This window comes from Monopterus albus, unplaced genomic scaffold, assembly GCF_001952655.1.
Source record: "Monopterus albus unplaced genomic scaffold, M_albus_1.0 scaffold111.1, whole genome shotgun sequence".
Lineage (NCBI taxonomy): Eukaryota > Metazoa > Chordata > Actinopteri > Synbranchiformes > Synbranchidae > Monopterus > Monopterus albus.
In genome coordinates, this window is record NW_018127991.1 from 159,916 (window position 1) to 185,811 (window position 25,896).

General features: G+C 41.5%; 2 protein-coding genes across 6 annotated transcripts in view; one reads left to right on the forward strand and one right to left on the reverse strand.

The window, feature by feature from the left end:
* Nucleotides 1–2,433: 2,433 nt before the first annotated feature.
* Nucleotides 2,434–7,824, forward strand: LOC109966458 (short coiled-coil protein B). 5 transcript variants are annotated; one of them, XM_020611296.1, is made up of 5 exons: nucleotides 2,434–2,630; nucleotides 3,283–3,351; nucleotides 3,442–3,522; nucleotides 4,917–5,055; nucleotides 6,135–6,982. In XM_020611296.1, the coding sequence occupies exons 2-5, from the start codon at nucleotides 3,336–3,338 to the stop codon at nucleotides 6,277–6,279; spliced, it is 381 nt and encodes a 126-aa protein (XP_020466952.1). In that variant the 5' UTR covers nucleotides 2,434–2,630; nucleotides 3,283–3,335; the 3' UTR covers nucleotides 6,280–6,982. The 5 variants fall into 5 exon arrangements, with proteins under 5 accessions (XP_020466952.1, XP_020466956.1, XP_020466955.1 ...); XM_020611300.1 differs by lacking the exon at nucleotides 6,135–6,982 and adding an exon at nucleotides 7,135–7,824 and having other exon boundaries at nucleotides 2,443–2,630; XM_020611299.1 differs by lacking the exon at nucleotides 6,135–6,982 and adding an exon at nucleotides 7,117–7,823 and having other exon boundaries at nucleotides 2,443–2,630.
* Nucleotides 7,825–8,847: 1,023 nt separating this feature from the next.
* Nucleotides 8,848–25,896, reverse strand: part of LOC109966438 (alpha-1,3-mannosyl-glycoprotein 4-beta-N-acetylglucosaminyltransferase B) — a 28,801-nt gene continuing 11,752 nt past the window's right edge. Inside the window, exons 6-14 of the mRNA XM_020611267.1 lie at nucleotides 25,656–25,738; nucleotides 24,166–24,280; nucleotides 22,684–22,814; nucleotides 19,952–20,059; nucleotides 18,589–18,782; nucleotides 16,579–16,657; nucleotides 13,872–13,947; nucleotides 11,170–11,282; nucleotides 8,848–9,652 (exon numbers count right to left, since the gene is read on the reverse strand). Coding sequence (XP_020466923.1) covers nucleotides 9,635–9,652; nucleotides 11,170–11,282; nucleotides 13,872–13,947; nucleotides 16,579–16,657; nucleotides 18,589–18,782; nucleotides 19,952–20,059; nucleotides 22,684–22,814; nucleotides 24,166–24,280; nucleotides 25,656–25,738 — 917 coding nt within the window. The 3' untranslated portion in view covers nucleotides 8,848–9,634. The remainder of the gene's footprint in view (nucleotides 9,653–11,169; nucleotides 11,283–13,871; nucleotides 13,948–16,578; nucleotides 16,658–18,588; nucleotides 18,783–19,951; nucleotides 20,060–22,683; nucleotides 22,815–24,165; nucleotides 24,281–25,655; nucleotides 25,739–25,896) is intronic.

Sequence of the window (25,896 nt, forward strand, 5' to 3'; positions counted from 1 at the left end):
TTACCATTGTATAGTGTATAACAGGGGTGGGCAATTAATTTTTACAAGGGGCCACATGAGAAACCTGAACTGTGTTGGAGGGCCGAACCAACGATAACTTGAACTTAATTCTTCTCAATATTCATCATCTCCCATTGTAAAAAGCAGTAAATTATATGTGTTGATTAGCTGCTACTATTAATCTGAAGAATAAGCATATTCTATCAAAATTTATATAAATATATGAAATTGTGGTGTAGGTCAAACAGGAAAATACTCCCATAGAAGTAATAAACAGTAAAAACAAAAACATTACATCACAGTTCCATTTTATTTTCAACTTCACATAACACTGAAAAGGTGTTTTGCAGTATGGTAAAGATATGCATTTTCAGTTCATTTTACTTGTTCAGTGAGAGAAATCCAGTCTGGCTTTGGCTTGAACAAGTGCATTGAAATCTGGATTTGTTGAACTTCATCACTGAGAATGTCTGTTCACATGTAGATCCAAAGATTTCCTGCAATGTCCTCAACCCTCCTCATCACAGTGCGTCGGGAGAGGGGACGTTCTCATATGCGTCCTTTTTCTCCAGGCCTATTAGTGTTGCAGAGTCCAACAAACACTAAATTAAAAACTCACCGTCAGAAAAATGCTTACTTGTTCTGGTGATTTTGTGGGATATGACATAACTTGTCTTGAAAGCTGCATCTCTGGGTGTGGTAAGTTTTGTAAAAAGTCTTTGTTGGTTATGCAGTTTCACTAGCAAAGCATCCGACTCTCTTGCGCACTCTTCATCCGACAAGTTCTTGTATTTCTCCTCATGTTTGGTCACGTAGTGGCGATTCAAATTGTAATCCTTACAGCAACCTGTGTACCACAAACTAAACACACCGCTTTACCTTTTACTTCTGTAAACAAATACTTTCCAGTCCATGTCTTGTTGAAAACGCTGCATTCGGCATCAACTTTTCTTTTTTTGGCGTGAGTTGACATTATGAGCTGGCCAACATCACCTGTCTCTCACCCAGTAGGTCAGGGATCTTAAGTTCACCTGTGAACTTTTTTCATTCATGTTCTGATTTGATGGACCTCACGCGGGCCGGACAGGGACGCTCAAAGGGCCGGATGTGGCCCGCGGGCCGTAAAATGCCCAGGTCTGGTGTATAGTGTAGTGTGCATACACATCTAGCCTACACAGGCTACCTAAATACAGATAGATACATCACAGCAGGCTACACAACTAGTCAGAAAACCTGTTTTCCCAGCACTCCCTCTTCCCACCCTGGTCACAAAATATTTTCCTGAGGAATTTCTAATATAGCCCTACAATATGTCCAGTATATATCTAATATAGCCTACAGTATAAAAGAATATGTAAGACTAAATTAATGTTAAACAAAAACAAGCAACAGTCAAACCTTCTGGTGTCGTGTTCAACAGTACATTTGCTAGTTGTGATATTTTACCAAATGATGTCCTGGTGAAATGCAGTCAGTGGTGTGGTCATCCAACAGAAAAACACACTGAATGAGACAGGGTGTCCACAGGTTCCATTGGCACTGTGTATAATCTCTGCAAACCTTGATGGTATCTGTATGAGTCCTGTTTCATTTTTTCTGATAAATACTGTATCCTGTACTACAATATCTAACAGACGTTGATCTGTTAGTCACTTTGGTCCAGACTGAAATATTTACAGACATTCATGGTTCCCAGAGGATCAATACTCACTTTGGTTATCCTCTGACATCTCCTCTCCACAATGTCTGACCTCATCTGTCAACCTGTCCATCACCATAGCAAACAAGAAGGGACTCAAAGCCGATCCTTGATGTAGCCCCACCTCCACCTTGAACTCCTCTGTCTGACCTACAGCACATCTCACTACTGTCGTACTCCTCTCATACATATCCTGAACTACTCTGACGTACTTCTCTGTCACTCCTGACATCCTCATACAGTGCCATAGCTCCTCTCTCTGTCGTACGCATTCTCTAAATCCACAAAGACACAATGCAGCTCCTTCTGACCATCTCTATACTTCTCCATTAACATTCTCAGAGCAAAAATGGCATCAGTAGTGCTCTTTCTGGGCATGAAGCTGGGTTTAATTGGAATACTGCATTAAATACTACACAAGTACTTTCACATTCACCTTTAAAGACTTATTTACTTATTTTCAGTTTGATAAAGTCACTCCAGGGGTTTTCTTGGTGAAACCGTAATTATTTGGAACATACAGGTATCTCAAAAGTAAAAATGATATGATTTTTATTTTGAACCAAACGTTTCTTAGCTGTGTTTGATTTTGTACAGAGTTTGTAAATGCTTCCCCTGCTTGGTGAAAATTCTCTCACGGGGACAGTGGTGGCTACCATACACAAAACCCTGCCACTTGATAAGCGATGAAGCGTTTTTAGGGTTTTTCTTACTGTACATCTGCACACGCCTCGGAGCCGCGGTGTCATAGGTAACATCGGTAGATTACGTCGCCCCCTGGCGGATGTAGTTGAGTAACTTCATGGTGGCCAGCTGAACATACTGAGCACTACCGGTGTCAAACACAAGCGGTGGAAATTATACTAACCCTTTACGTTTTTGCTGATATTGTACATTTCAGCACAGCAGTGTTCGTTTCTCACGTCGTAAGGTAATGTATCCTGACTTCACAATATTCTGTACTAATTGTTCGCACGGCCAGTGTGTGTTAGCATGCTAACAGCTCGCTAGCTACCTGCAGGCCCCGCTTGGCTCATGGTTTGTTTTTCCGCTAGCTGGCCTTTTCATCCTTTTTAATATGACTAGCTAACAAGCCGACAGTGGTGCACAAGACCTTTAGCAAACAACAGACGTGATCCCTGCCTGTAGGTGGACTCCTATTAGCTTTCCTCCGGGTTATCGGGTCATTCTGGGTGTGACTTCATTTTGTTAATCGTATAGTGTATGTGATGTAGCGGCCGTCACCCAGCTGCCGTGTATCCCTTGCATGTTAAGACCGTGATATGCAGCTCCGTTAAAATATACCCAAGGCCTACCTTTTTTTTTAAACTTAAGCGCACATACCTAACATATACACAGAGCTCGATAATGTTTATTTATTTTTATCTTACAAATGAGTATCTGACCACAGTTGCTGCCCCGCCCATCAGGTGTAGTTACTTTTTAGGAGCTTTGGTCAAGATACTTGCAAATACTACCGTTTCATTTTATGTTATTAACGTAGTGACTCCTACCCAAGATATGAATCATCTTCAGCTAAACACTAAATAGATCAAATGACTGATGTTCACTAAATGTTACAGTGTCTCTGAGAGTTGCAGCCCTGCATTCCAAAAAGGAAGACGAGTACTTCACCATGAGCTCAGACGATGGTGAGACAACACACACACACAAACCTCTGTTCCGTTTCCAAGGCAGTCAGACAGTGTATGATGTTTTAATGTCCTGTTTGGTGACCGCAGGTGACCTGGAGAACCAGGCTGAGGTGGAAGAGAAGACAAGACTCATCAACCAGGTGCTGGAGCTTCAGCACACTTTAGAGGGTATGACACAGACACACACACTTTGTATTTTTTACAAAGTCAGACAGTCAGACTGTGTCTGTTCAGAATGGCGCCTGAAGAGGAACAGCACAAGCCATCTCTGGGAGACACTCCGGAAAAGGTCAAATCATGTACAGTATTGTCACATGCACAGTGAAGAGCGGACAGAATAAAGCATCCTGTATAGTGAGATGGGTTTGGATGAGGCCAGGGGTAATGGATTGGTTCAGCCGATCAGTCTGATGGCCTGAAGATAAAAACTTAGACTAGCAGTCTTGCACTTCACATTCCTGTACCTCCTGCCAGAGGGCAGAAGTGTGAACACCGTGTGTTGGGGGCAGGTGGGCTCTGTGGTGATGATGTAGGCTCTTTTTTGGACTGGGGTTATTCTACAGTGGTGGTAGGGGTGACCTGACACTCTTCTTAGCAGTCTTGATTATTATTTGCAGGTGTTTACGGCCGTGGCAATGCAGATCTCATAGTACACAGTGATGCAGCTGGTTAAGATGCTCTCTATGATGCAACTGTAGATCTTTGGTGACTTGGCGACAGTGGTGCGGTGGGTAGAGCAGTCGTCTCCCAACCGGAAGGTTGAAGGTGCCTGCAGCCCACATGTTGAAGTGTCCTTGGACGAGACACTGAACCCCCTGTTGCCCACAATTGTTAGAGCTATTGGTTGAGTTGGCGCTGCAGATGGCTGCCTTGGTTCTGTACTGGAAACAAATTCCTTGTGTGTAACATACTTGGCCAATAAAGGTGATTGTCCTTATCCTCCTTGCCAAATTTCCTCTCTCCTTAAAAAAATACATCTTTTGTGCTTTCTTGACCAGCTGAGTGATGTTACATGTCCAACTGAGGTCATCACTGATGTGAACTCCCAGGAATTTAAAGCATTAGACCCTCTCCACCTCAGACTTGCAGATTGTCAGTGGTTGATGATGTCAGTGGTTCCCTTATTCATGTCTACCATCATCTCCTGTGCTGGGAGAGAAGCTGTTGCCATCGCACCATGTCACCAGACTTGCCACCTTTTGGATGTGTGCCGTTTCCTCACCCCCAGTGATCAAACCGGTGACTGTGGTGTCGTCTGCAGTTTTCAGGGTAGTGTAGCCTCTGTGTGACTGTGGTCTGCCAGGGAGGAATTCTAGCAGCTAGTGACAGAGTGTGGGGTTCAGACCAAGGTTGTGCAGTTTGCTTAGTTTGTGGGGGAGGACTGTATTAAAGGCTGAACTGTAGTTGATAGGAGTCTGGGACAGGTGCTTTCAGATGGTCTGTGTTTTTTCATCATGATGTGAGAATTTCCTTTTTTTTTTTTAAGATCAAACACAATACCTTTATAACCTCTGTATACTTGCAGTATATAATGTTGCTGTTGTGTGTTTTTGGGTGTTCAGACCTGTCTTCCCGTGTGGATGCGGTCAAAGAAGAGAACCTGAAGCTGAAGTCGGAGAACCAGGTTCTGGGTCAGTACATCGAGAACCTCATGTCTGCCTCCAGTGTCTTCCAGACCACTGACACCAAGAGCAAACGGAAGTAAGGAGAACCTCGGACCTTGACCTAGACCCCCCCACAAACACACACACACAAACCCAGTTTCTAATCTGAACCCCAAAACTGATCCCAAACCAACCTGGATGACTGGACTTTGGTAATGATCATGGACTTTTTAATGCTGTCTAAGCTTAAAACATGTTTCTCATTCTGCAGTTAGGGTGTTAGTGGGCACTCAGACTGCTCCAGCAAAAACACAGCTCCCTGTTGTGCTTTAACGCACCAGGCTGCGTTGGTCGGGAGGTGAGGGGTTGCAGGGGGAGTGTTGTAGGAGTGTAGGATACGGCCATGTTGTGGTGAGCCGAACTGAGTGGCTTCATTTGCATTTTCAGCCTGTGAGTTTCTGTTGTGTTTTGGTTAGCCATGCTGCTAATGGATCCTCCTCTACCTTAGCACCAATTCTACCACCAGTGTGCTGGCATTGATAGATAAAAAACAGAGTTTGACATCCAGGCCTCACGAAAATGCATGGTGTGCCATTATGGTGCGTTAACTGTGGCCCAAATTCGACAGTGAGGAATCGTGAATGCTCATGCTAACAAGGTAAACAAAAGAGTGTTCTGCCTGTAGGCGTAGGCGTCCACGTCCCAGTCGTCCCCTGTATGTGATTGGTCAACACAGCACCGTTGCTGGATGATGTCTGATACAGATCCAACTTTTTCACTGAATGGGGCTTCATTGTTTTGCTGGCGCCGGCTGTGATGAACACAATGCCCCGCAGAAATGGATCGGGAGGCTGCTCTTTTTCCACACCTTTGAAACTCAGCCTGAACATGGTCTTAGTCATGTTCTGAATGTGTGCACAAGGTGGCAGTGTTGCATTGGTCAAATCACATTGTACAGAAAATGAAAAGAGAGCGCCCACTGAAACCGGTTTCATTCACGAAAACAGATCTGCAGTTTTATGAAGATCAGCAAATAAGCACCACAGGATTTTCAGCCAAAGCTGAATACACTACATGAGTTGTGGTAACGCTAAATTTCTTTCTCATGTAAGCAAAGATGCATCTTTTCAGAAACATGTTTTAACCTTTTGTCAAATGAAATGCTGACACTTCTAGATTCGTATCTAACTTCACATCCCAGGACCCTGACATACCGACAGCAGGACCACAACAGGCTCACAGATGTGCAGTTCTCAAAGCCATCCAGCTGCACAGTGACTGGACAGCATGTCAGAATGACAAGGCTAATAACAGACAGTAGTTTGGCCAAAGGGTCCCCACTGTGGAACAAGCTGCTGTGTTTGAACCACATTGTGTAAACTGTGGTTATTGGCTATAAAACTGAAATTCTGGCTAACTACAGCATGTTTAAATTGTATGGTGGTTATTTTGTGCTATAAATTAAAAGAGAACTAGCACTAAAACTAAAGACAAAAACAGAGCACAAGGATGAAGAACTGATGCTAACAAAGGACAATGTCCTGATAGTATATAGACAGAGATTTTCTGGATTCAGAAAAAAAGTCACTTTCCAAAAACCACCAAAATTATTAAGAAGTAAATTTGTATGCTACATTTGTCCTTGCACTTCCAAAGGACTTGTACCACACGTCACTCTTATTTTTGTATTTGCAGTTTTGTTGCTATAATAGTTTAGCTGTTTCTGCTTATGATCTCTCTAAAGAGAGGATCTAAAAGTCTGTTTGGAAATTTCCACTCTTTAACATGTGAGTACGCTGTTAGCAAAAAAAAAAAAAAAAAGAGCACATTGTTAGTTCTGGATAGCAAACATAAGATAGAATTGCAAAGAGAAAAGCTAACAGCAGCAGTAGTGCTCACCGGGCCACACAAAGTTCGCCCTATAGGACATGAAAAATGACCTGTGTCTAACTTGTATCCAGAACATCAATGGGCAATATGGGTTAAAGAGCACACAAGCCCCACCCACACAAGTGCTGTTAGCATGAAAAGTTAGCTTGATGTTAAAATGTGGATATGATATTATAGCAGTGATCATAGATTGTGACAAATGTATGGAATATTTATACAATAGCTATAAACAGCTGGTAACTGTGTGAGCTGTCTAACCTTAAAGCAGGTGTTTCTCCCTCACCAGTCCCTGTGCTGACCATCCAGTGTATGAAAATCCCCAAGGCTTGGACCACATTGCTACATGCTAACTGCTAATTGTGCACTGAGCCTACAGGGGTGTTTTCCCCTTGGCATATTTAACATTGTCCTGCATTACATTTGTAGTTTGTGCAGTTAATGATAAGACTCCCCCACTAGCTGGCTGTGTATCAGAGGAGACATGTTGACAACGGACCCCCCTGCCCCTTTTCCTTTTATTTATTAGTCAGTATTGCTGCTGTTCCTACAGGAAGAGTAGATTTTAGAATGAGGATTTTGTTATTGTCCATTTGGAAATTCTTTGCCATTTCAATGCAATGTTACTTTTTGTTGCCATTTTGTTGCTGCTTCTCACAAGTTGGGAGTAAATAATGCTAGTTAAACAGTGATTGTTACTGTTAACAGGTTACACCCAAGTACCACAATGTGTCAGTTTGATTTGAAGCTCTCAGTCTGTATGCGCTTACTGATAAGCTGGCGAAGCCCAGCCTCTCAGTGAATAACTGACAGATATGCATACTGTATTTTATGGATAAATGTTGATGAAACATCATCTGTGAAATATCTTTAACCCTGTTGCATTTGTACATCATTAACATATAATTTTATTTTGCCATTTGTAATGACTTTAGTTTAATAAAGTGATGATCCTTTTGATGAGATGTTTGGACTAATCCTCTGTTTCAGATTTCATATACTCACAGGGTCACTAAGGGTCACTGCTTGCAAGGCAGGTGACGAAAAAAGGTCATTGAGTTGGAGGAGACGTAATGACTGCAGATGGATAGACACTGGTTCAGTGATTCTACAGTGAGGGTCCGTTATACTGAAGAGGTCCTGGTTTATCCAAAATATCTTAAAACCTAACTGTTTGTTGCTGTGAAGTTTAATAGACGCTGTTAAGATGTTTAGGAAACTGGGTGTCACAGTAGAGCTTGGGTACTACCTGATCTATGGCACAGATACCAAAATGAACATTTTTGATAGTGCTTTGAGAAATAGTGGCATATTTTACTTCTTGGATTTAAAATAGGAACTGTCTGATCTAAGACTAATACATCCAGGTTATGAATCTGACATAAATGGACAACTATCAACATGCCTGGCATGTTTTTATACAGTGCTATGGATGCATTTTTGTTGATGCAGAACAAGTATTGAGATTCTAAAATATATAAGTACATAAAAAATGTGTTCTGACACTATCAGCATGTTAGATATGGATGTTGCTTAAGAGGCTCTTTTGCTGTGGCAAAGGTTTAAAGGATGTGTTATTCTGCATTATTCTTATTATCAATAAGTACCTCCATCCCCCCACCCACCCCCAGCATGGGCTGTTCCCACCTCTACCCTCAGGCCAGAGGTTCAGAAGTGTGAAATGCAGGACTACTAGACTGAAAAACTCTTTTCTTTCCTACTGCCATCAGACGCCTAAACAGCTGACAGGGGTTTACAATCAGGAATTGCTTCATGTAGTTGCACCTGTACTGTTTACATGCACAACTGCACATGCATAGTTGCACACCCACAATACTTTTTGACTTTTCTCTGGGGCTCTCAGGTGAAAGCCCATTGGTTTCTACTGAATACGAAAAATTTAAAAGTACCTCGTAAACACATAATTTTACTTTAACATTAACCTTCCCCCCAAACAGGGGGAAATAGGGGTTTTTTTTTGGGGGGGGGGGGCTATTTTCAATCATTTCACATCTATCTAGTATCTAGTGACTGTCTGGCAGCAGAACAGTGGGCGTGAGTCAAAATAAACTACAGTGTGTGTTCATGGTATTGAAGGAACATGCCAGCAAATGGAGCTATACAACATACAGTATATCAAGCGTTCGTTAGTTTGGGTCTTTTCATGGGATTTGTTGACACACATACAATATCACAGTTGCATGTGTATGGATAAAACTCCACAGCTTTGCCCAGTGTTTGACTTTAAAACCGGTCTAGTTGGTTGTTAGGCACAACTTCTCTATTCATTATCACAACAATGAAACCAATTTGACTATTGTTAGTACTTTGAGAACTTGTTTTGCAGTGTTGGATTTCATGTAAATGCAGGCAAAAAAGCTGAAATTAAATACTCTAAAGATGAGAGAGTAATTGATGTACTGTATCTTCTTTATTTCTCAACCCAAAAATTGTGTAATAAATTGCTCACTGAAGGTCTCTGCTGTTTTTACAATGAGTGGAGTGGCTGTAAATAGCTACTATGACGCAGCAACGTGATCAGTTCACGATTCCCTTTCATAGTTTACAAGTCAGCCTGGTTAATATTGCTCTATGAATCGAAAGTGACCTGAGTCTAGCTCAGAACAAACAATAACACTGTGGTTCCTTCCCCACAGGTACAGTCAATCATCATGTCTTCCTCGTTTATTTACAGTCCCTGTAGTGTCCAGCAGGGGGAGCAGTGTGTTCAGGTGACACATAGGAGGCATCCGGTGTATGTGCGTGAGGCTTCCTCTTTTTTGTGGTCATCAAACTTGAATGAAGATCTGATAGACAGGAACAAGAGTGACTGTTAAGCACTATGAGCTGTTAAAAGACCACAATACAAGTTGATACATGAAAGTGCAGGAAAAAACCAGGACCAGTCAATTCATGAACAAACGTTCAGTTTTCAACTTTTCACTTGCTTCATTGCTGCTGATGCCCACATATTAACTATCTTCAACACAAGTCTACTTGTAGGCAGTCATTTGGATAGAAAATGTTTAATAAGTAGCAAACTGTTTCAAAAAAAGAGATTTTATTTAAACCCATACCTACACAGGTGAAAGCTGGGTGGAGATTTACTTGGAAATGTGTTTATCAATCGTTATATTTCCTGTTTGACACAATGCCCATTTGTGCTCCATTAACAAAAGATACAACAGCACGTGCCAGCTGTTCCATAACAAGCTAACTGATTCAGACGAATACTGTTCCATAGGCACCGGCTGCATCAACCTGCCCAGTGTTTGTTTGTTTGTTGTGTCTAGTTGCTTTTCTTTTCTCTCTCCTCTATCTGTTCACTGGCACTATACAAATAAAGGCTAATTAGATGTGGTAGTTGTTTTCATTGTGCTGTCTTTGCCAACACTTACAAGTTGTAGGGAGATGACATAGACTGATGTCAACCTCGTCTGTCTGTTCAGCACTGAACTGGAGTCAGGATGTGCGCTGTGCATTCACCTCACACTCAGGAAACAGGCAAGCAAACACTTGCCAAACTGTTGATGAGAGTTAGAGCAGTTTAATATGCTCCATTCGTAATATGTTTTTCAGTTCGCTTTAAAATAATTCATCTTCACCAAGAACTGTCATCACGCCTTCGGCCACACTACCTGCTGCTTCTAATCATCATATGAAATCTATACATAGAGTCCGTGTCAGTCGTGCTGCCTAGTGTGCCATCTGCACTCTGTGTGAAGCAGATTATCAGCTCTTGCCTCTGTGCGGCACACTGGCTCAGCCAAATGGAGCGCAGCCAGTGACAGAGTGATCAAGACTAGTTTGCACTCACCCACAAACACTTGAGAAGAATTTTCAACAGCCAAAACACATGAAAACACCTGTGGCTTTGATGGTACTGAACCAGTGTAAAATGATACAGCACATGATCAGTTCTAGCAGAAGAACTAGCTTCTCTGTTCCCATGTGAAGAGGATGTGGTAAGACCAGCAGATGACTGTGTGATCCTCTGACCGATTTAAAGACAGTTCCTGTCTATATTTGGTTTAAATATTAAACTTTATCAGTGTACTGACAAAACTATACCACTAAAACCCTTTTAGTAGTCAAATATCTGTGGCATTACTGAGTTTAATGCTGCTATCGCGCATATGTACTGTGGTGTATGCTAATATGTTAGCATGCTCAGAGTGGTTGCTTTATGCACCTCAGAAACAGCACGTGTATGTAACTGGTTGTCCATCAGTGCACTGAGAGATTTTAAATATTAAACATCATTCACAGTGCACACAAACACAGGTGAAAACACACTTAATATACACAAGCTGTCAGGACAGACCTCACTAATCAGAGCCCAGACATCAGAGTTGGAGTGAACCACCAGGCGTAGTGCTGAGATCGGCTGCAGTGCTTCTCCAATTGTACCCTCAGCTACTCCATCCTCAAATGCACCTGAAACACACAAACACACACTACTAGGCCTTTATGTGCTTTTGTAAGGGTGAAAAACAATTTAGAAAAGGAAGTTTAAATTTTATTATACTGCTTTTACATTGTTAAAGCTTTTTTAACAAACATCATTTTGTTAATAGTACACATTCAATGCTTAAATCATCTGTCAATCAACACCACCCCATTTGAAAATGTCATCTCTGACATGTTAGATTTTGGAAAAAACAAATCAGTGGGTCTTATTTACCAACATCTTCCTAAGTGTTTTCATAAACTTGTTCTTGTTCTTAACCCTTCTGTTATGTTCATTTCTTGAACATAACCCTTCAGCTAATTACATAATATAATAACATAAAGAGCCCATGGCATGCTTTTCCTTGTTTTTTTTTTGACTTATCTGCATTGTTACAACGGTGAATTATCATCTAAGACATGACCTAAAGCTCAAAAAAATGAGGTGTACATAGGTTCTAGTACTTCAATGCAGAAGCGACTCGGTTTATACAGATCTCACAAACTCTCGCTCACGAGACTTTTTTTCTAACAATATAAAGTATTACATGACAAGGATTTCCATGAATGGTCATAACCTCCAGGCAGTTGCACGTTCATGTGAGCTTGCCTGACATTCACCAGTGCCATTGTAAACACAGAATTTTTAGACTGCGCCTGGTTTTGTGGATATATTTTCCCTCCTGCTGTTGTACTGTGACCAGAGGATGTGGAGAAAAATACAGGACCTGAGGTTACTGCATGTCCAGGAATGTTCCTGTACAGGGACTAACCGACAAGCAGCCGGCCAGTAAAGACTTCTGTGACTGATCAGCTTATCAAGGCTGGATTCCCCCGGAGCACAGTACCTGTTTGTTTTGACTGCCATGTGTCTGCCACATGTGATGTGTTGATGGTTAATGACCCATGATGTTATTGTTGGTGCTACGCTACCTGTCGGAATTAATTTCACTGTTTTGGGACTGTATGTGGTTGTGTGGGGAAAGACGCAGCAACCACCGGTTGGATTTACCAACCTTGGAGCTACTTGAAAGGCAGTGATGTTTCCACTACTTGGTGGGACTTAACAGTAAGTTAAAAAAAAAAAACACACGTTGCATGTCTGTTAATCCCTTGTTTCTGTAACTTTAGAGAGAATTGTAAGTGTGCGTCTGAGTGTGCATAGATTCTGTTCTAGTTTGTTATTTGGCTGCTATTAATGCTAACATGAGCATGGCACCACGTGAAAAGAGGAAACCAGGGGATGCTCAGCCAAAGATATTTTTCCATAACAAGACAATTGAAGATGATGAGGAGAGGAGAGGTAGAGAAGTGTTAGAAGGGAGAGGGGCGGAGAGGGGCAGAAGGCTCTGGTGTTAGCATAAGCAGGTATACAGGCTATGGGTCAAATCTGGTTGGGACCCAGAGCTCTGGGAGAATTTTCATACATTGATGCCAGAGTGACATTTGTTTTAATGTAAAGAAATATTAAATGCAGCAATGAGTCATGCACACTGTGCTCATGATGAGAAAATGAGCAGGTTGTTTCAAATTGCAGTTTGCACCAACTTTAGAAGTTATTATATTTTCATTATTTGATATATTTTATCTGCGATGCACTGTCCAGGGTGTACCCCGCCTTTCGCCCGCAGCTGGCTGGGATTGGCTCCAGCCCCCCGTGACCCCGTTTGGGACTGAGCGGTTTAGAAAATGGATGGATGGATACAATATATTTTATTGTGGATTTCATCTTTTTACTTATTTATTTTTCTTAAAGATTTGTTCTAATTTACTCAATTGTGAAGTCACTGGTAGCTTTTACAGTTATTTCTGTGCAATAAATAACTGTCCTTGTTTTATATGACCTTTACATGGAAATGACAAAGTCTGGTGTTGTATGAGAGATAAATAACAAAAACCTTTAGCACGTGCACACAAAACCTCCATCATCCTGATGCCACCATGCCTGAAAATTTTTCTAGGGGAAACACTGCAACAAAAATCATCTCAAGACACTTTACATAGAGAAAACCCAACAAATCCCCATTATGGGTTACTGAGTAAAGACTTACAGGCAAAAACAGCCATTTTATCCATTTAAATTAAAATCTATATCACAAACAAAACATGCAGAAAGTGAAAAGGGTTGGAATACTTTCTGAAATCACTAATAAAAAGGCATTGAGACTTGATCAGTATGTTATCTGGGCAGCACTGTGCTGGGGCCGCAGAAAGACTCTCTGCAAGTCATGTAATGTAGGCCAGGAATGCAGGAGCATGAAAAACTCATATATGCTTTATGAGCACTCCATTTGTTCCTTTGTTTTGCATCAGTAATCTCAGTGTGCCGTGTGAAGACGTGTGTTAGTCAAGCCAGTGACAAAGTTTCATTTTTACTGTCATGCTCCAGCTGTAGTCTAAAAACCTTCCTCTGCACCTACTAACCTTGCCCCATGTCTCCCCATACACTTCTCTAATTAGGTCATTCAATAATGAAAATGAACTAATGCTTCTGTGTGCATGATGAAGATAGCCATGCATGTGTGACATACAGGAGTGACTGTTTTGTATTATTGATTATTATTTATGATATATTACCAATAATGATGAAGCCATTATCAGACTGCTGGTGGTGTGCTGATGAGTTAGTGTCTAGTTTGTCTCGTGTTATTACCTAAAGGAAGAAAACAACATATAGAAGTTAAGTGGAATACACAAAATTTAGATATCAAGTAACAGAAGTGACAAGTAGCAGGACAGAGCAAAACATGTCAGGGTGTCACGTACACTCACACAGTCACAGTGGTCGGCTTGATCTCAGACAGTGATGAGACAGCTGACAGAGATGAAATCCACAAATTGGTTACCTGGTGCTTTGACAATAATCTTCCTTTAGACATCAAAAGCCCCAGAGAAATCATTATGGACTTCATGAGACACAGGAGGACCACTCCCCCCTTAACATACATGGGGAAGGAGTGGGGAGTGTCCCCAGCTTTAAGTCTCTTGAATCCCACATCTCTGAGGACCTCACGTGGACAAAACTCTACAGCTGTGATCGCAAAAAGCTCATCAACAAGTCATATACACCTCACAGAAGATGACTGGACTCACCTCTACCTTCACTGGAAGAAACCTTTAGATCACACTGCCTCCACGGGGCAAATACTGTAACATTCTAAGGGATACTACCCATTTCATTACTGTAATTTAAAGTGGCAGTCAGAAAAAGTGAAATGTTCTAATTGCAAGAGATGAAATAAGGTGACATGTTGACAAGACGTGTGAGAAGTACCATAGAGCTTAATATGGCTCAAAATCACTGCTGTGCAACTTCAGAAGACATTCAGATCAATAGATCTTAGCCTGCAGCGACATTAAAGACACTGTAAATGATATGGCAAACTTTTGTGTCATATTCCAGCTAAAGCTCTACTTCACCACCTAAAGCATTTTGCTGTATTAAGTCAAACTCTTGTTTCAGTAGCATCTGTAGTCCACATTCCTGCACTGGGTATGTCAGTCCTAATCTGGATCTGAATGTCACCAAGCAGGTGCCCGTAATTAGCTGTTTGTCTCTATGGAAACATCATAAGCTCAGTCCCATAAAATTAACCACAACAACTTTTTCTTTTTAAACATAGCATTTACAGATCCAGGGCTATGCTACTGTACTGTACTGTTTTAGCTATATCTTATGCAAGCCTCTGTGGGAAAGTTACATATTAGCCTATTTAAAACCCATTAGTGGGCAGCACGGTGGCACAGTGGTTAGTGCCGTTGCCTCACAGCGCGAAGGTTCCAGGTTTGGGCCCCACCTGGGACCTTTCTGTGTGGAGTTTGCATGTTCTCCCCGTGCTTGCGTGGGTTCTCTCCGGGTACTCCGGCTTCCTCCCACAGTCCAAAGACATGCAGCTTAGGTTGATTGGTGTCTCTAAATTGCCCATAAGAGTGCGTGTGTGTGGTTGTTTGTCTATGTGTTAGCCCTGTGATGGATTGGCGACCTGTCCAGGGTGTACCCCGCCTTCGCCCGATTGCCGGCCGGGATTGGCTCCGGCCCCACCCGTGACCCCGCTCAGGGATTAAGCGGTAGAAAATGAATGAATGAATAAAACCCATTAAATACTGGGATAGGTACACTGATGACCAATTTGCCGAGGCCATTTTGAATGACTTCCTCATTTGCTTAACTCTAGAGTACGGTCAGTCTCCTTTACAGTGGAAAAGAGTACAAGCTGTATTCACTTTGTAGATAGCTGCACCTGTTTACAGAAAATCTGATCGCTCACCTGCCTTCAGTGAACACGTTTAAAAAGGAGGTGTTCCAGAGACAACAAGCCAAGTGTCCTCTGAAAAGTTTCCGTCTCTGTGCAACCCAGACAGGCAACTTCGTAACCAGGGCAGTGAATGTTAGCTATAGCCTCCAGGCAAACAAAAGGAGTCCTAGTGTCTTTCATGTGCTCAATTACAGTGAAGCGGCAAGACATCAGTGGTAAATAAATACAGGTCCAGTTTACATCAGGTTTTTACAATCCCCAGTTGACCTTTAGAAGAACCTGATCTAATATACTTGTTAGAACTGATGTTATTGGAAGAAACAGATATTTATCCTTTTAAAAATGTTCCTTATACAAATTGTATAGCCTTTGATATTATGTGTTGATGTGTGACTGTGAAATAAATAAAAGTAAACTCCTCTTTGACTTGGTGTGTAAACCCTCTTTTTTGTGCATTGAATAAATGATCTAGATTCTAGAACCTACCACAAGCTTCCATAACAACTACTCTGTCACTCCTACTGATCACTGTGCTATCTATTTTCTCTCTCTCCTACAGACAAGTGTATCTATCACGAAAGATGTGTCACCTCAAAACAATATACTGTATTTTGACATACATTTTCACACGTACTTTATCCACTTTGATTTCTAAAGTCTGCTGCTCTTTCTCCTGCAATGCAAAGCCTCGAAACCTGTACTCATCTTGTGTAACATGGTTTCTCTCTTATCTTCCATACAGTGATTCCATGTCTGTCTAACTTTGCTCAAAGGTCACCCAAGGCATGACCACCTTTCCCCTTCATTGTGACAGGAGTGTCGACTGGCACACAGAGGCAGTGGAGTGGCAGCAGATAGCTTGTTGCAGTGGGTGTTTCCTGTTGCCTTGCCACTCCAGCTCAAGACCTCTACACCGGAAATGAAAACCAAGACCTGCTTGAGGGCAGTGATGGAACAAAAGAGCAACACACACACACACACACACACACACACACACACACACACACACAGAGAAGCAGGTAACTCACATTGCTGGGTAGCACCTCTACTGAGGTGTTGTAGAGTTTATCTCCACTGGCGTCAATATTTCCACTGCGAAACAGGTACCTACGGTAATGAAGACAACCAGGATCAACATACAGTATATGGGTGAATGAGGGCTAATATATTGCATCACAGTACGATCAGATGCGCCATATAATCTATTCATTCCTGAATGATGTGGTTCCTTCTGTGATTTAAATCAGGGTGGACTAGAGAGCCAGCTGTTACGCCCAAACATATCATTCCTGTGACTTCAATTGATTCAACTGAACCACTTGAGTAAGTTGGCCTTAGGAGGTGATTCTGTAGAAAGCAGCTGACAAGTAAATGACAGTCAGTCTCTTCAAACAACAAGGAAACAAACAAAGGAACATTTCATGTCAGCAGGCACAATGGGTTGGAACACCGCAAACACTCCTAGGTAAACAAGGATGTATACAAGGCACACCTCACAGCATCCTGTTTTCACTTAGCACGGAACCAGAGAGCCACTCAACAAAAACCTTTGGTGTGTTAAAGTTTGTGTGTTTTCATTTAAAAGCAAACATCTCAGCTACAAGTGGATGTATTTCCATGCAATTTGATTCATTCATTCTAGTTATCAAAGGACAAATCCTAATGACTTTGGTGACCTATGACCATGAGGTTCAAATGTTTATTTCTTAGTGAAATATTGCCAGAACTACAGAATAAACTGTAATGAAATTTGGCACAGATAGTTATGTCAGTATGCAGTAATGTTGGTGAACCCTGACTTTTCATGTAATGCCACAAGGTCAGCATTTGGTTTTTGAACAAATGGCTTTAAAACTAATGTTCCTGGTTTCCTGGTTGTACTTTTGTGCTAATTTATAGCATGCTCAAATGCTGAACTAATTCCTGGGGACCCACATTTCATAGGATCTGTCCTGGACCACCAACACCTGCAGCCTGGTTAAGAAGGCACACCAGTGCCTCTTCGAGAGTGTCCTGACCAGCTGTATCACAGTCTGGCATGGAAACGTCTCTGTCTCCGATTGCAAGGCGCTGCAGCGAGTGGTGAAAACTGCCCAAGGCATCACAAGGACTCTACTTCCAGCCATTGAGGGTGTCCATAGGGAACGCTGTCTCCAACATGCTTGCAGCATTCTCAAGGTCTCCTCTCACCCTGCTCACAAACTGTTTGACCTCCTACCCTCTGGGAGGCGCTTCAGGAGCCTCCGGACCAAAACCAGTAGACTCAGGAACAGCATCTTCCCCACAGCTGTCTCCTTACCGAACTCTGTCTCCCTTTGCCCCCCACTGCCCTCCTCTATACCACTACACACACCTCACCCCTTCTCACTTCTGTTACCTGTTCTTTACACTATTTACATCCATTGAACTGTTCACTCATGTAACTTATCTTCTTATTCTGCACTATTTCATTCTATTTCATCCCATTGCACTAGTGTTTTATAAGCTTAATGTACCTTATCCATTACTTGTAATTTAATTCCATAAAGTCTATTGTATATTGTACATTACCTTACATATCTTACTGTAAATATCAATTGTACTGGACAAATCTGTCGGTACATTAGTACTGACTGTACCTTCTGTAGATACTCCACACTGCTATTATTGCCCTTCTAGTTAGATGATAAACTATATTTCATTGCCTTGTACTTGTACATGTGTACAATGTGTGTGACAATAAAGTTGAATCTAATGTAATCTAATCTAATGTAGCGAGGTATGTAAAACAATGTGCTGCCCATCTGTTGCCACCATTCTTTCACTTTTGTTTTAAATAAGGTTTTGGTCACAGCACTCACAGAACAGAACAGCAAAAGGAGACAGTTTCTCTATAAACCCCCCTTTCTAGCAAAAAAAATTGACTGAAGACAGAAGTTCACTCATACTGTTTTCTACTTTTTGTTGGATGTCAGGATTTAAATTCCAACAAATTAATTTACCGACCTTGATCAAAACCATGTGGACAGACTTAGGATACGACTTGTGTCCAAACTGACCTAGATATGTTGATTGGCTGGGTGAAGTTGAAGAGGATGAAGTCTTCCTTGAGGGGCATCAATGCCCAGAAGAAGTCCTCTCCTTTGTAAGCCCTATCCAGACTGTGCTGCTGATAATGTATCAGGCTGCTGCTCAGCTTTGCAGCTGGGTTATTATGGGCCTGGTACAGAGTCTGTTTCCCAAAGTCCTTATCCTGAGACAGACAACAGCATTAGGACATTGATAAAAGCCTTTGGCTCCATTTGTATCAGTGTTCAGATAGCTTCGTCAGAAACAAAATGGTTCTGTATCTAAAATTACATTCAACACATGACCTGCAACATATACAGTACTTTTTTATTATTAACATATACAGTACCTTGAAGATCTGAGGGACCTTGTAGGTCCCTCAGATCTTCAAACTAATTTCTTTTAGAGGTTCCAAGGGCCAGATATAAACGCTGGGGTGACCGTGCTTTTACTGTTGCAGCCCCTAAATTGTGGAATAGTCTACCTTTTGACTTCAGTAATCATTGCTTAAAACATATTTATTTGGCTTGGCTTTTAATACACAGTAGGGCCTGATGCATTCCTTTTAATTTAAATTTATTGAATGTATGTCATCTTAATAGGATCTTAATTACTCTATTTTAGTCATTTATTGTGATTTTATTCTGCCATGTAAAGTACTTTGGTCAGCTGGATGTTGTTTTTAAAGTGCTATATAAATAAATTTGATTTGATATTAACCACTACCTATATGACTTCCATACAGCAGAAGTCTACCTTGACATTCATTATTTGCCAAACAAATAATGTATCTATCCTGTAATTACACTGTTTACTTCTCTTTAATGACAGAATTACCACATATTTAATCATTGCAAATACTGTATATTCCATTTACACAGGGTGACATTCTCTTGATTCTCACCATAAACCTCTTTTAACCATGAGAGCCAGTCTGCTGTAGGCTGCTGTCTTTCACTTCCTAATGTCTTATCTTTAGCTGGTCGTAATCCTGTGGCCTAGATAAAGTCTACGTCAAAGATCTGATTTATGTTTTTACAAATTACCTTATTAATCAACTCTCTCGAATTAAACTATATTCAGTCTAAATAACAACATGGTGCTCTTCTACATGAGAGAAGTGATGACTTAAAACCTTGGGAGTGGAATTCAAAAGTCAGCACAACCTCAGTCTCAGCACAAAGTCAGCCACTGTCATGTTAGTGTGTTTCTGGGGGCCAAGGTCCTCAGAACGGTCAGTTCTCACTGCCATCTGTGGCCACTTACATTTAAGAAAACTACATTTAGTGTAATGTACTGTATTTGGTAACAAAAACACTCATCTGTCTTAACTGTTGAGTAAACTAGACACACCTTCAGATTCTGTATTTTCCCAGGCAGAGAGGAGTGAAGGCCTACATGCTGGAACAGGGAGGGCTTGTACCTGTGCCTGAGCAGCCCCTTCTGTCTGTCACAGTGTTTCTGCACAGGACAACACAAGCATGTAGGTCACTACAAGGCACACTATGGAGTCTATCAGTGTGGGAGCAATCTAAACTTTTTTGAGTACATTCCTCTACTATTTACCACAGACCACCTGTTCTCATTCTGTGAGGCATAGGTGTCATTAGACCCCTTTTTCTGGGGCACATTCCCCAGTGCTGATCCGCTGTGACCCAGTAAACTCACACATTTGAGTTTTAACAAGCTCCTATATTTGGCAGTGGATTCATTTAGATTGATAATAATGAGCAATTAATTGATTTGCTGTTGTAATCCAGAATGTCAAAGCAAAATACAAGCTATGGGGCAGTGGTCCACCATGGTCTGCACGCATGCACGTTGTGCACGTCGTAGCTGGTTCACTGCAGCGCGCAAACAGCAATCTAGGTACTGGTGCCTGAAAAAAAGGAAGGAATTGGCTGAGGTATGTGGCAGGGACAAAATTACGTTTTTGAATAATACTGATGATCTTATTTTGACTCAAATATTATTAACTCCCGTAGATGGACATGAGAAAATTCTTTAGAGGAGGCCAAGACAGGGAAGAGGTTCAGAGAGATGAGGGTAAGAGTGGGAAAACCTGGCTGTAGTTGGTAAACAAGCTAATGTTAGTTTCATTAACTAGTCTGTAACCAGGCAAGGATGTTGAATATGAAGTAAATTAGAGCTCTGTACATCAGTGATTATGATCAGTTAGACTCCATCAGTGGACTGAATGACTACAGACCTACCTGTCGCCCTGACATCTGTTGTTATGAAGTCCTTTGAGAGACTGGCGTTGGCCCACTTGAAGGACATCTTAGACCCTCTGCAGTTTGCCTACTGGGCAAATAGGTCAATAGATGATGCAGTAAACATGGCACTGCATTACATCCTGCAACACTGACTCAGGGACCTATGCAGGGGTCCTCTTTGTGGACTTGGTGCTCAACACCATCATTCGGGACATCCACCACTCCAAACTGACCCAGCTCACTGTTCCGACCTCCCACCTGCCAGTGGCTCACCAGCTTTCCAACAGACAGGTGGGAGCAGCAAGTGAGGCTGGGGAAAACCACATCCAGGACACAGATGCCCCTTCCTGAACCAAGCTCAGTAAGTTCAACCTGCCCTGTGAAGGCCTCAGCCCTGGCCTTCACAACGTGAGGGTCTAAGCCACCACCAGCAGTGGAATTAGCTGGGTAACGTTCTTTTGTTTTCTTTGTTCATGTGTGTAGATTTAAGTTGTAGGTAGATGTTAGGCGTTTGATTTGACATTGGACATACCCAATTAGTCAATGAAGCGTGCACATTTGAGTTTCCTTATCTTTTGCTGACCTCTTTTAGGGCCCAGTTTGATATTAATGTTTTTTTTTTTCCCTTATTTTTGGGTAAATAAAATGCCTTAAAACTTTAAAAGCTGTGTCCTCTGTCTTGTAAATGGACTGTATTTATATAGCACATATTTCACAGTGTGTTACACTGGCCAAAGCGCTTTACAGGAGATCATACACATTCACCCATACGACGAGAGGCTGCTGCACGCTAGCGCCACTTGAACCACCGGGAGCAAATGGGGGTTCAGTGTCTTGCTCAGGGACACTTAGGCATGCGGGGAGACCAGGAGTCAAACCACCAACTTGCTGGTCAGAAGATGACTGCCTTACCTTGTAAGCCACAGCCACCAGCCCATGTTTCCAGAGCCACTCGACACTGAAATGCAGAGTTGGCCTTTTGTTTTGAGCGTATCCTCATGGATCAGAAGGAGGGCAGAGAAGATTTCTGCAGACCCCTCACACCCTGGTGACAAACTGTTTGAACTCCTCCCTACTCTTTGGTCCCTGACATGCCCCAAGACCTGCTGATACAGTTCTACAGAGGAATCAAGTCTGTTCTCTGCTCTTCCATCACTGTCTGGTTTGGTTCAGCAACCAAACAGGACAGGGAACAGCCAGGACTGCAGAAAGAATCATTCGTGCTAGCCTGCTCTCCATGGAGGCTCTGTGCACCTCATGGATCAGAAGGAGGGCAGAGAAGATTTCTGCAGACCCCTCACACCCTGGTCACAAACTGTTTGAACTCCGCCCTTCTGGATGGTGCACATTTCATTCATGCAGCAGACATTCAAGAAAAAAAAAAGTGTGATTGGAGTAATGAGGGGACCTGTGCCCAGTAGAGCTTTATGTCTAGCAACGCTCCTGCTGCAAAGAACCTTTTCAGAAAATTTCTGAATAATAGTCACAAGTAAAAAGCATAATGTGATTGAGGAAATAATTGTAATGACGTGGATATGAAAGAGGCATGGCAAAGTGACATGAAATTGTTTAGGTGTAGATCATTTCCCTCTCATATGTTGGGTGGTTGGTACTTGTCATGTCATGAATGTAAAGCTTCATACACAGTCAAGTGTTTTATTTCAGCTGCAGTTGGCATTTAAAATGCATAGTAAGCCTTAGTGTCACTTAAACAAATGTGAAGGCAGAATGTGGTTCATCAGTATGGCTATGATTTTTGTGAATTTTTGGGATATTGCTAAGCTGGTCCTGAAGCTTAAATAAAATGTCAGGTTATTGTTTTGGTCCTTGCTACTTTGCTTTGGTGTGTGTTTCACATCACTGACTCACCAAGTCTTTCTCTGGGTTGCAGACTTTCACCCACAAAATGTGATCTAACAGCCAGTCGATGGGTTTGTCTTTATGGAACATCAGGAAAAAATGAATGATCATTGGGAGGTCCCGAGTTTGAAACATCTTGCCTGGAGGATTAAGGATAATAATAATAATAATAAGGATAATCACCTTTATTGGCCAAGTATGTTACAAACAAGGAATTTGTCTCCGGTACAGAACCGATGCCAGCCATCTGCGGTGCCACCTCAACCAATGGCTCTAACCATCGGGGGCAACGGGGGGTTCAGTGTCTTGCCCAAGGACACTAGACACGTGGACTGCTAGCACTGAGATTTGAATCTTCAACCTTCTGGGTGGGAGACGACTGTGCTACCCACCGCACCACTGTCACCCCCCAAAAAATTACACATAAACCCAATTAGATATACAAATCCTATAGTTAAGTACAGTTGTAATTTTGGCCACCTCTGGGCATATTCCATATTTTGTTGTTTTTTGAAGTGAATAGAAGTAAATTTATTTATTTCTTTTACTTTGCGTTTAAGCAGGATAGAAAGCCCCACTGAGGTTAGAAACCACTTTTACAAGGGAGCTCAGGCCAAGATGGCAGGACCACAAGTTCCACACAAAAACAACATATACAATACTAAAACAGACAACGATTAATAAAAGCTACAAACGCTAAGAACAAATGCTTGTAAAGTCTGAGAACTTCATTAACTTGTTCGACCCTCACAATGTTCAGAAGCAATTTTGGATCTTTTTTCTACAGAACTGCTTCACCTCAGACATTCTTAGGAAGTCTACTATGTTATGTTTTTAAGTGTGGTCTTTTGATGATGTTACACCACAAAGAGTAGCATTCTCGTAATTTCATTATATACCTCATACAACGTCAATAAAGTATTCTGATTCTGAGTCATCCTAGCTGGGCACCCACTTTTACGTAGAGTAGCCACAAAACTAAGTCCTCTCCATTTATACACAGTTCGTCTAACTGTGGACTGATAGATATATAAACTCTATGAGATGGTTCTGTAAGCCACTCTAGTTTCATGTAAATCAGCTATTCCAGATGATCAGTCCTCTGAGTTCTCTTTTTTCATGAGGCATGGGTCACATCAGCAGATACTTGTTGTGAATAGCACACTTAAAATGTCTGTGTGTGTTTGTAAGTCCAAGTAGCTCTATCTCACACCTGCAGTCTGCTTTCAGTGACTGGACTTCAGATTTGTTCACTTCTGACTGCACTTAGTTTTTGTGTATGTCATTAGCCCAGAGTTCACACACACAGTTTGAATTATGTTTACAAAATGGACAAGAAAAATACAATCATGTGTGTGTAATATCAGTTAAAAATATTGTTTCTTCATAATTTAAATTAGATGAAGATCTGACCATATTTTAAGACAAATTTACACTTAAAAAGCAGGTAATTCCAATGAGTTCTGCATATACACAAACACAGAAACACACCTATAAATCCAAGCTGGGAGAACTCCAGGTAAAGCCATTCCTTTGAAGCCATCTGGGTGACAAAAGTCTTCATTGTTTCATAGTAGCCTGATTTTGCAACAACATCATCTTCTAACTGGAAACAAAACACAAAAACAATTTTTAAAATTTCATTTCAGTGAAAACACACCATTTTGTTTGAATTAATAACTAGTGCGCAAAAAATCTTTAACAGCGTTTAAAAAGCAACACAACTCAGGCCCCCAGTTAAATCTTTCTTAGGGAGAGGGGAGAAGTCAGACTAACTAGTCTTGCAGGGCAAAGCTATTCTGGCCTTCTTCTAAATATACTCCTGCACTTTGCTTATTTCTGTGATGTTATCACCATCTTTAGTGCTAGGTGTCAGTGTAGGTTTGACTTGCCAGTCATTATCAGTCAAAGAGCGTGAGGGGGGTTATGTCTTTTTCTGCTGAGGTTTGAAGTTCTGTTTGCTTCTTTTCTGCGCCAGTCTGAACGTGTCGTACACTGCTGCTCATATCTATTATCTATCCATTTGTCCAGGTAAAAAAATGGTAGAACAGTGTCAGTGGTTGGATAATTGAGCGAGCCTGGCTGTCAGCTGTGATGGTCTTAAAAGGTGTTTACTGTTATTTGGCAAGCAAAGAGCAAATATGTGGCTTGACACATAACTTCTGCATTGTATTTGCTCAGGTTAAACAGTGGCTGATCCAAATGGTTTGGTAGGAAATCATATCTGAGAGGTGGGTCTGCTAAACTGTCCAACCACAAACACTGTCTACCAAGCTTGTGAAGATGCACCAGTAACAACCCTACTAAGTCAGCAACTCTGTCATCAGATTTGCCAATACAAATTCTTTGTGGGTGTAAGGTATGTGGTTCTTTTTGCACACTGGTGTGTTCAGTATTTTCCTGCCATAAATAAATGTGCTTATGCTGAGGTGGGAGGAGAGACATAGCTGACGCCATCTGTGTGCTAATTAGGCAGTACAGTGCAATTTTTGTGCTTGTTTTGACCTGAAAAAGCGATAGCACCTGTTCAGATCACCTCTTATCACTATAACAGGTGCATTTGCAATTTTCCTGACAACCACGTAGACTCGGAAGCAGGAGATCTGGTAACCAAATGTATTTTAATGGGCACACCAACTTGAAATTAACCCTTAAATACACAACTGATCTGCCAGAATCCACTCTGATTGATTTATTGTGAAATTATTTTTATCATGAAATATGTGTGATAATTTAGAAAGATTATTTTTGAATAAGATAAATAAACTAGTCCTCAGTGTATGGCTATAAATATGAACAGGATGCAGCCAGAGTAGTGTTTACTTGAGGTGGTTGACCAAATCAATCATAATGAGCATCATCTGCACAGCACCTTGGGCTGTATTTCTACACAGACACATGAATTGTTTACATTTAAATTCTAAGTATGAGTTGGCAGAATACCAAAAGTCTGCTCCTGGAGTCGGACCTTTGACCCCTACCTGAACATAATAGGTTCCTTTGTCCTGGGCATACAGCATGAGGAAGCTGAAGTCCAGACTTTGCTTAGTTCGCCATCTAACAACAGATAAGGTGCACACACAAACACAAGGTGTTTATTTCTTTCACTTAACAACACAAAATTCTTATTCATCTAAATGTAAATGATGCCTATAAATTGATAAAACACAGGTAATTGTGACATAATATGGCCAGAAATATATCAAAGTGAACACAACCAAC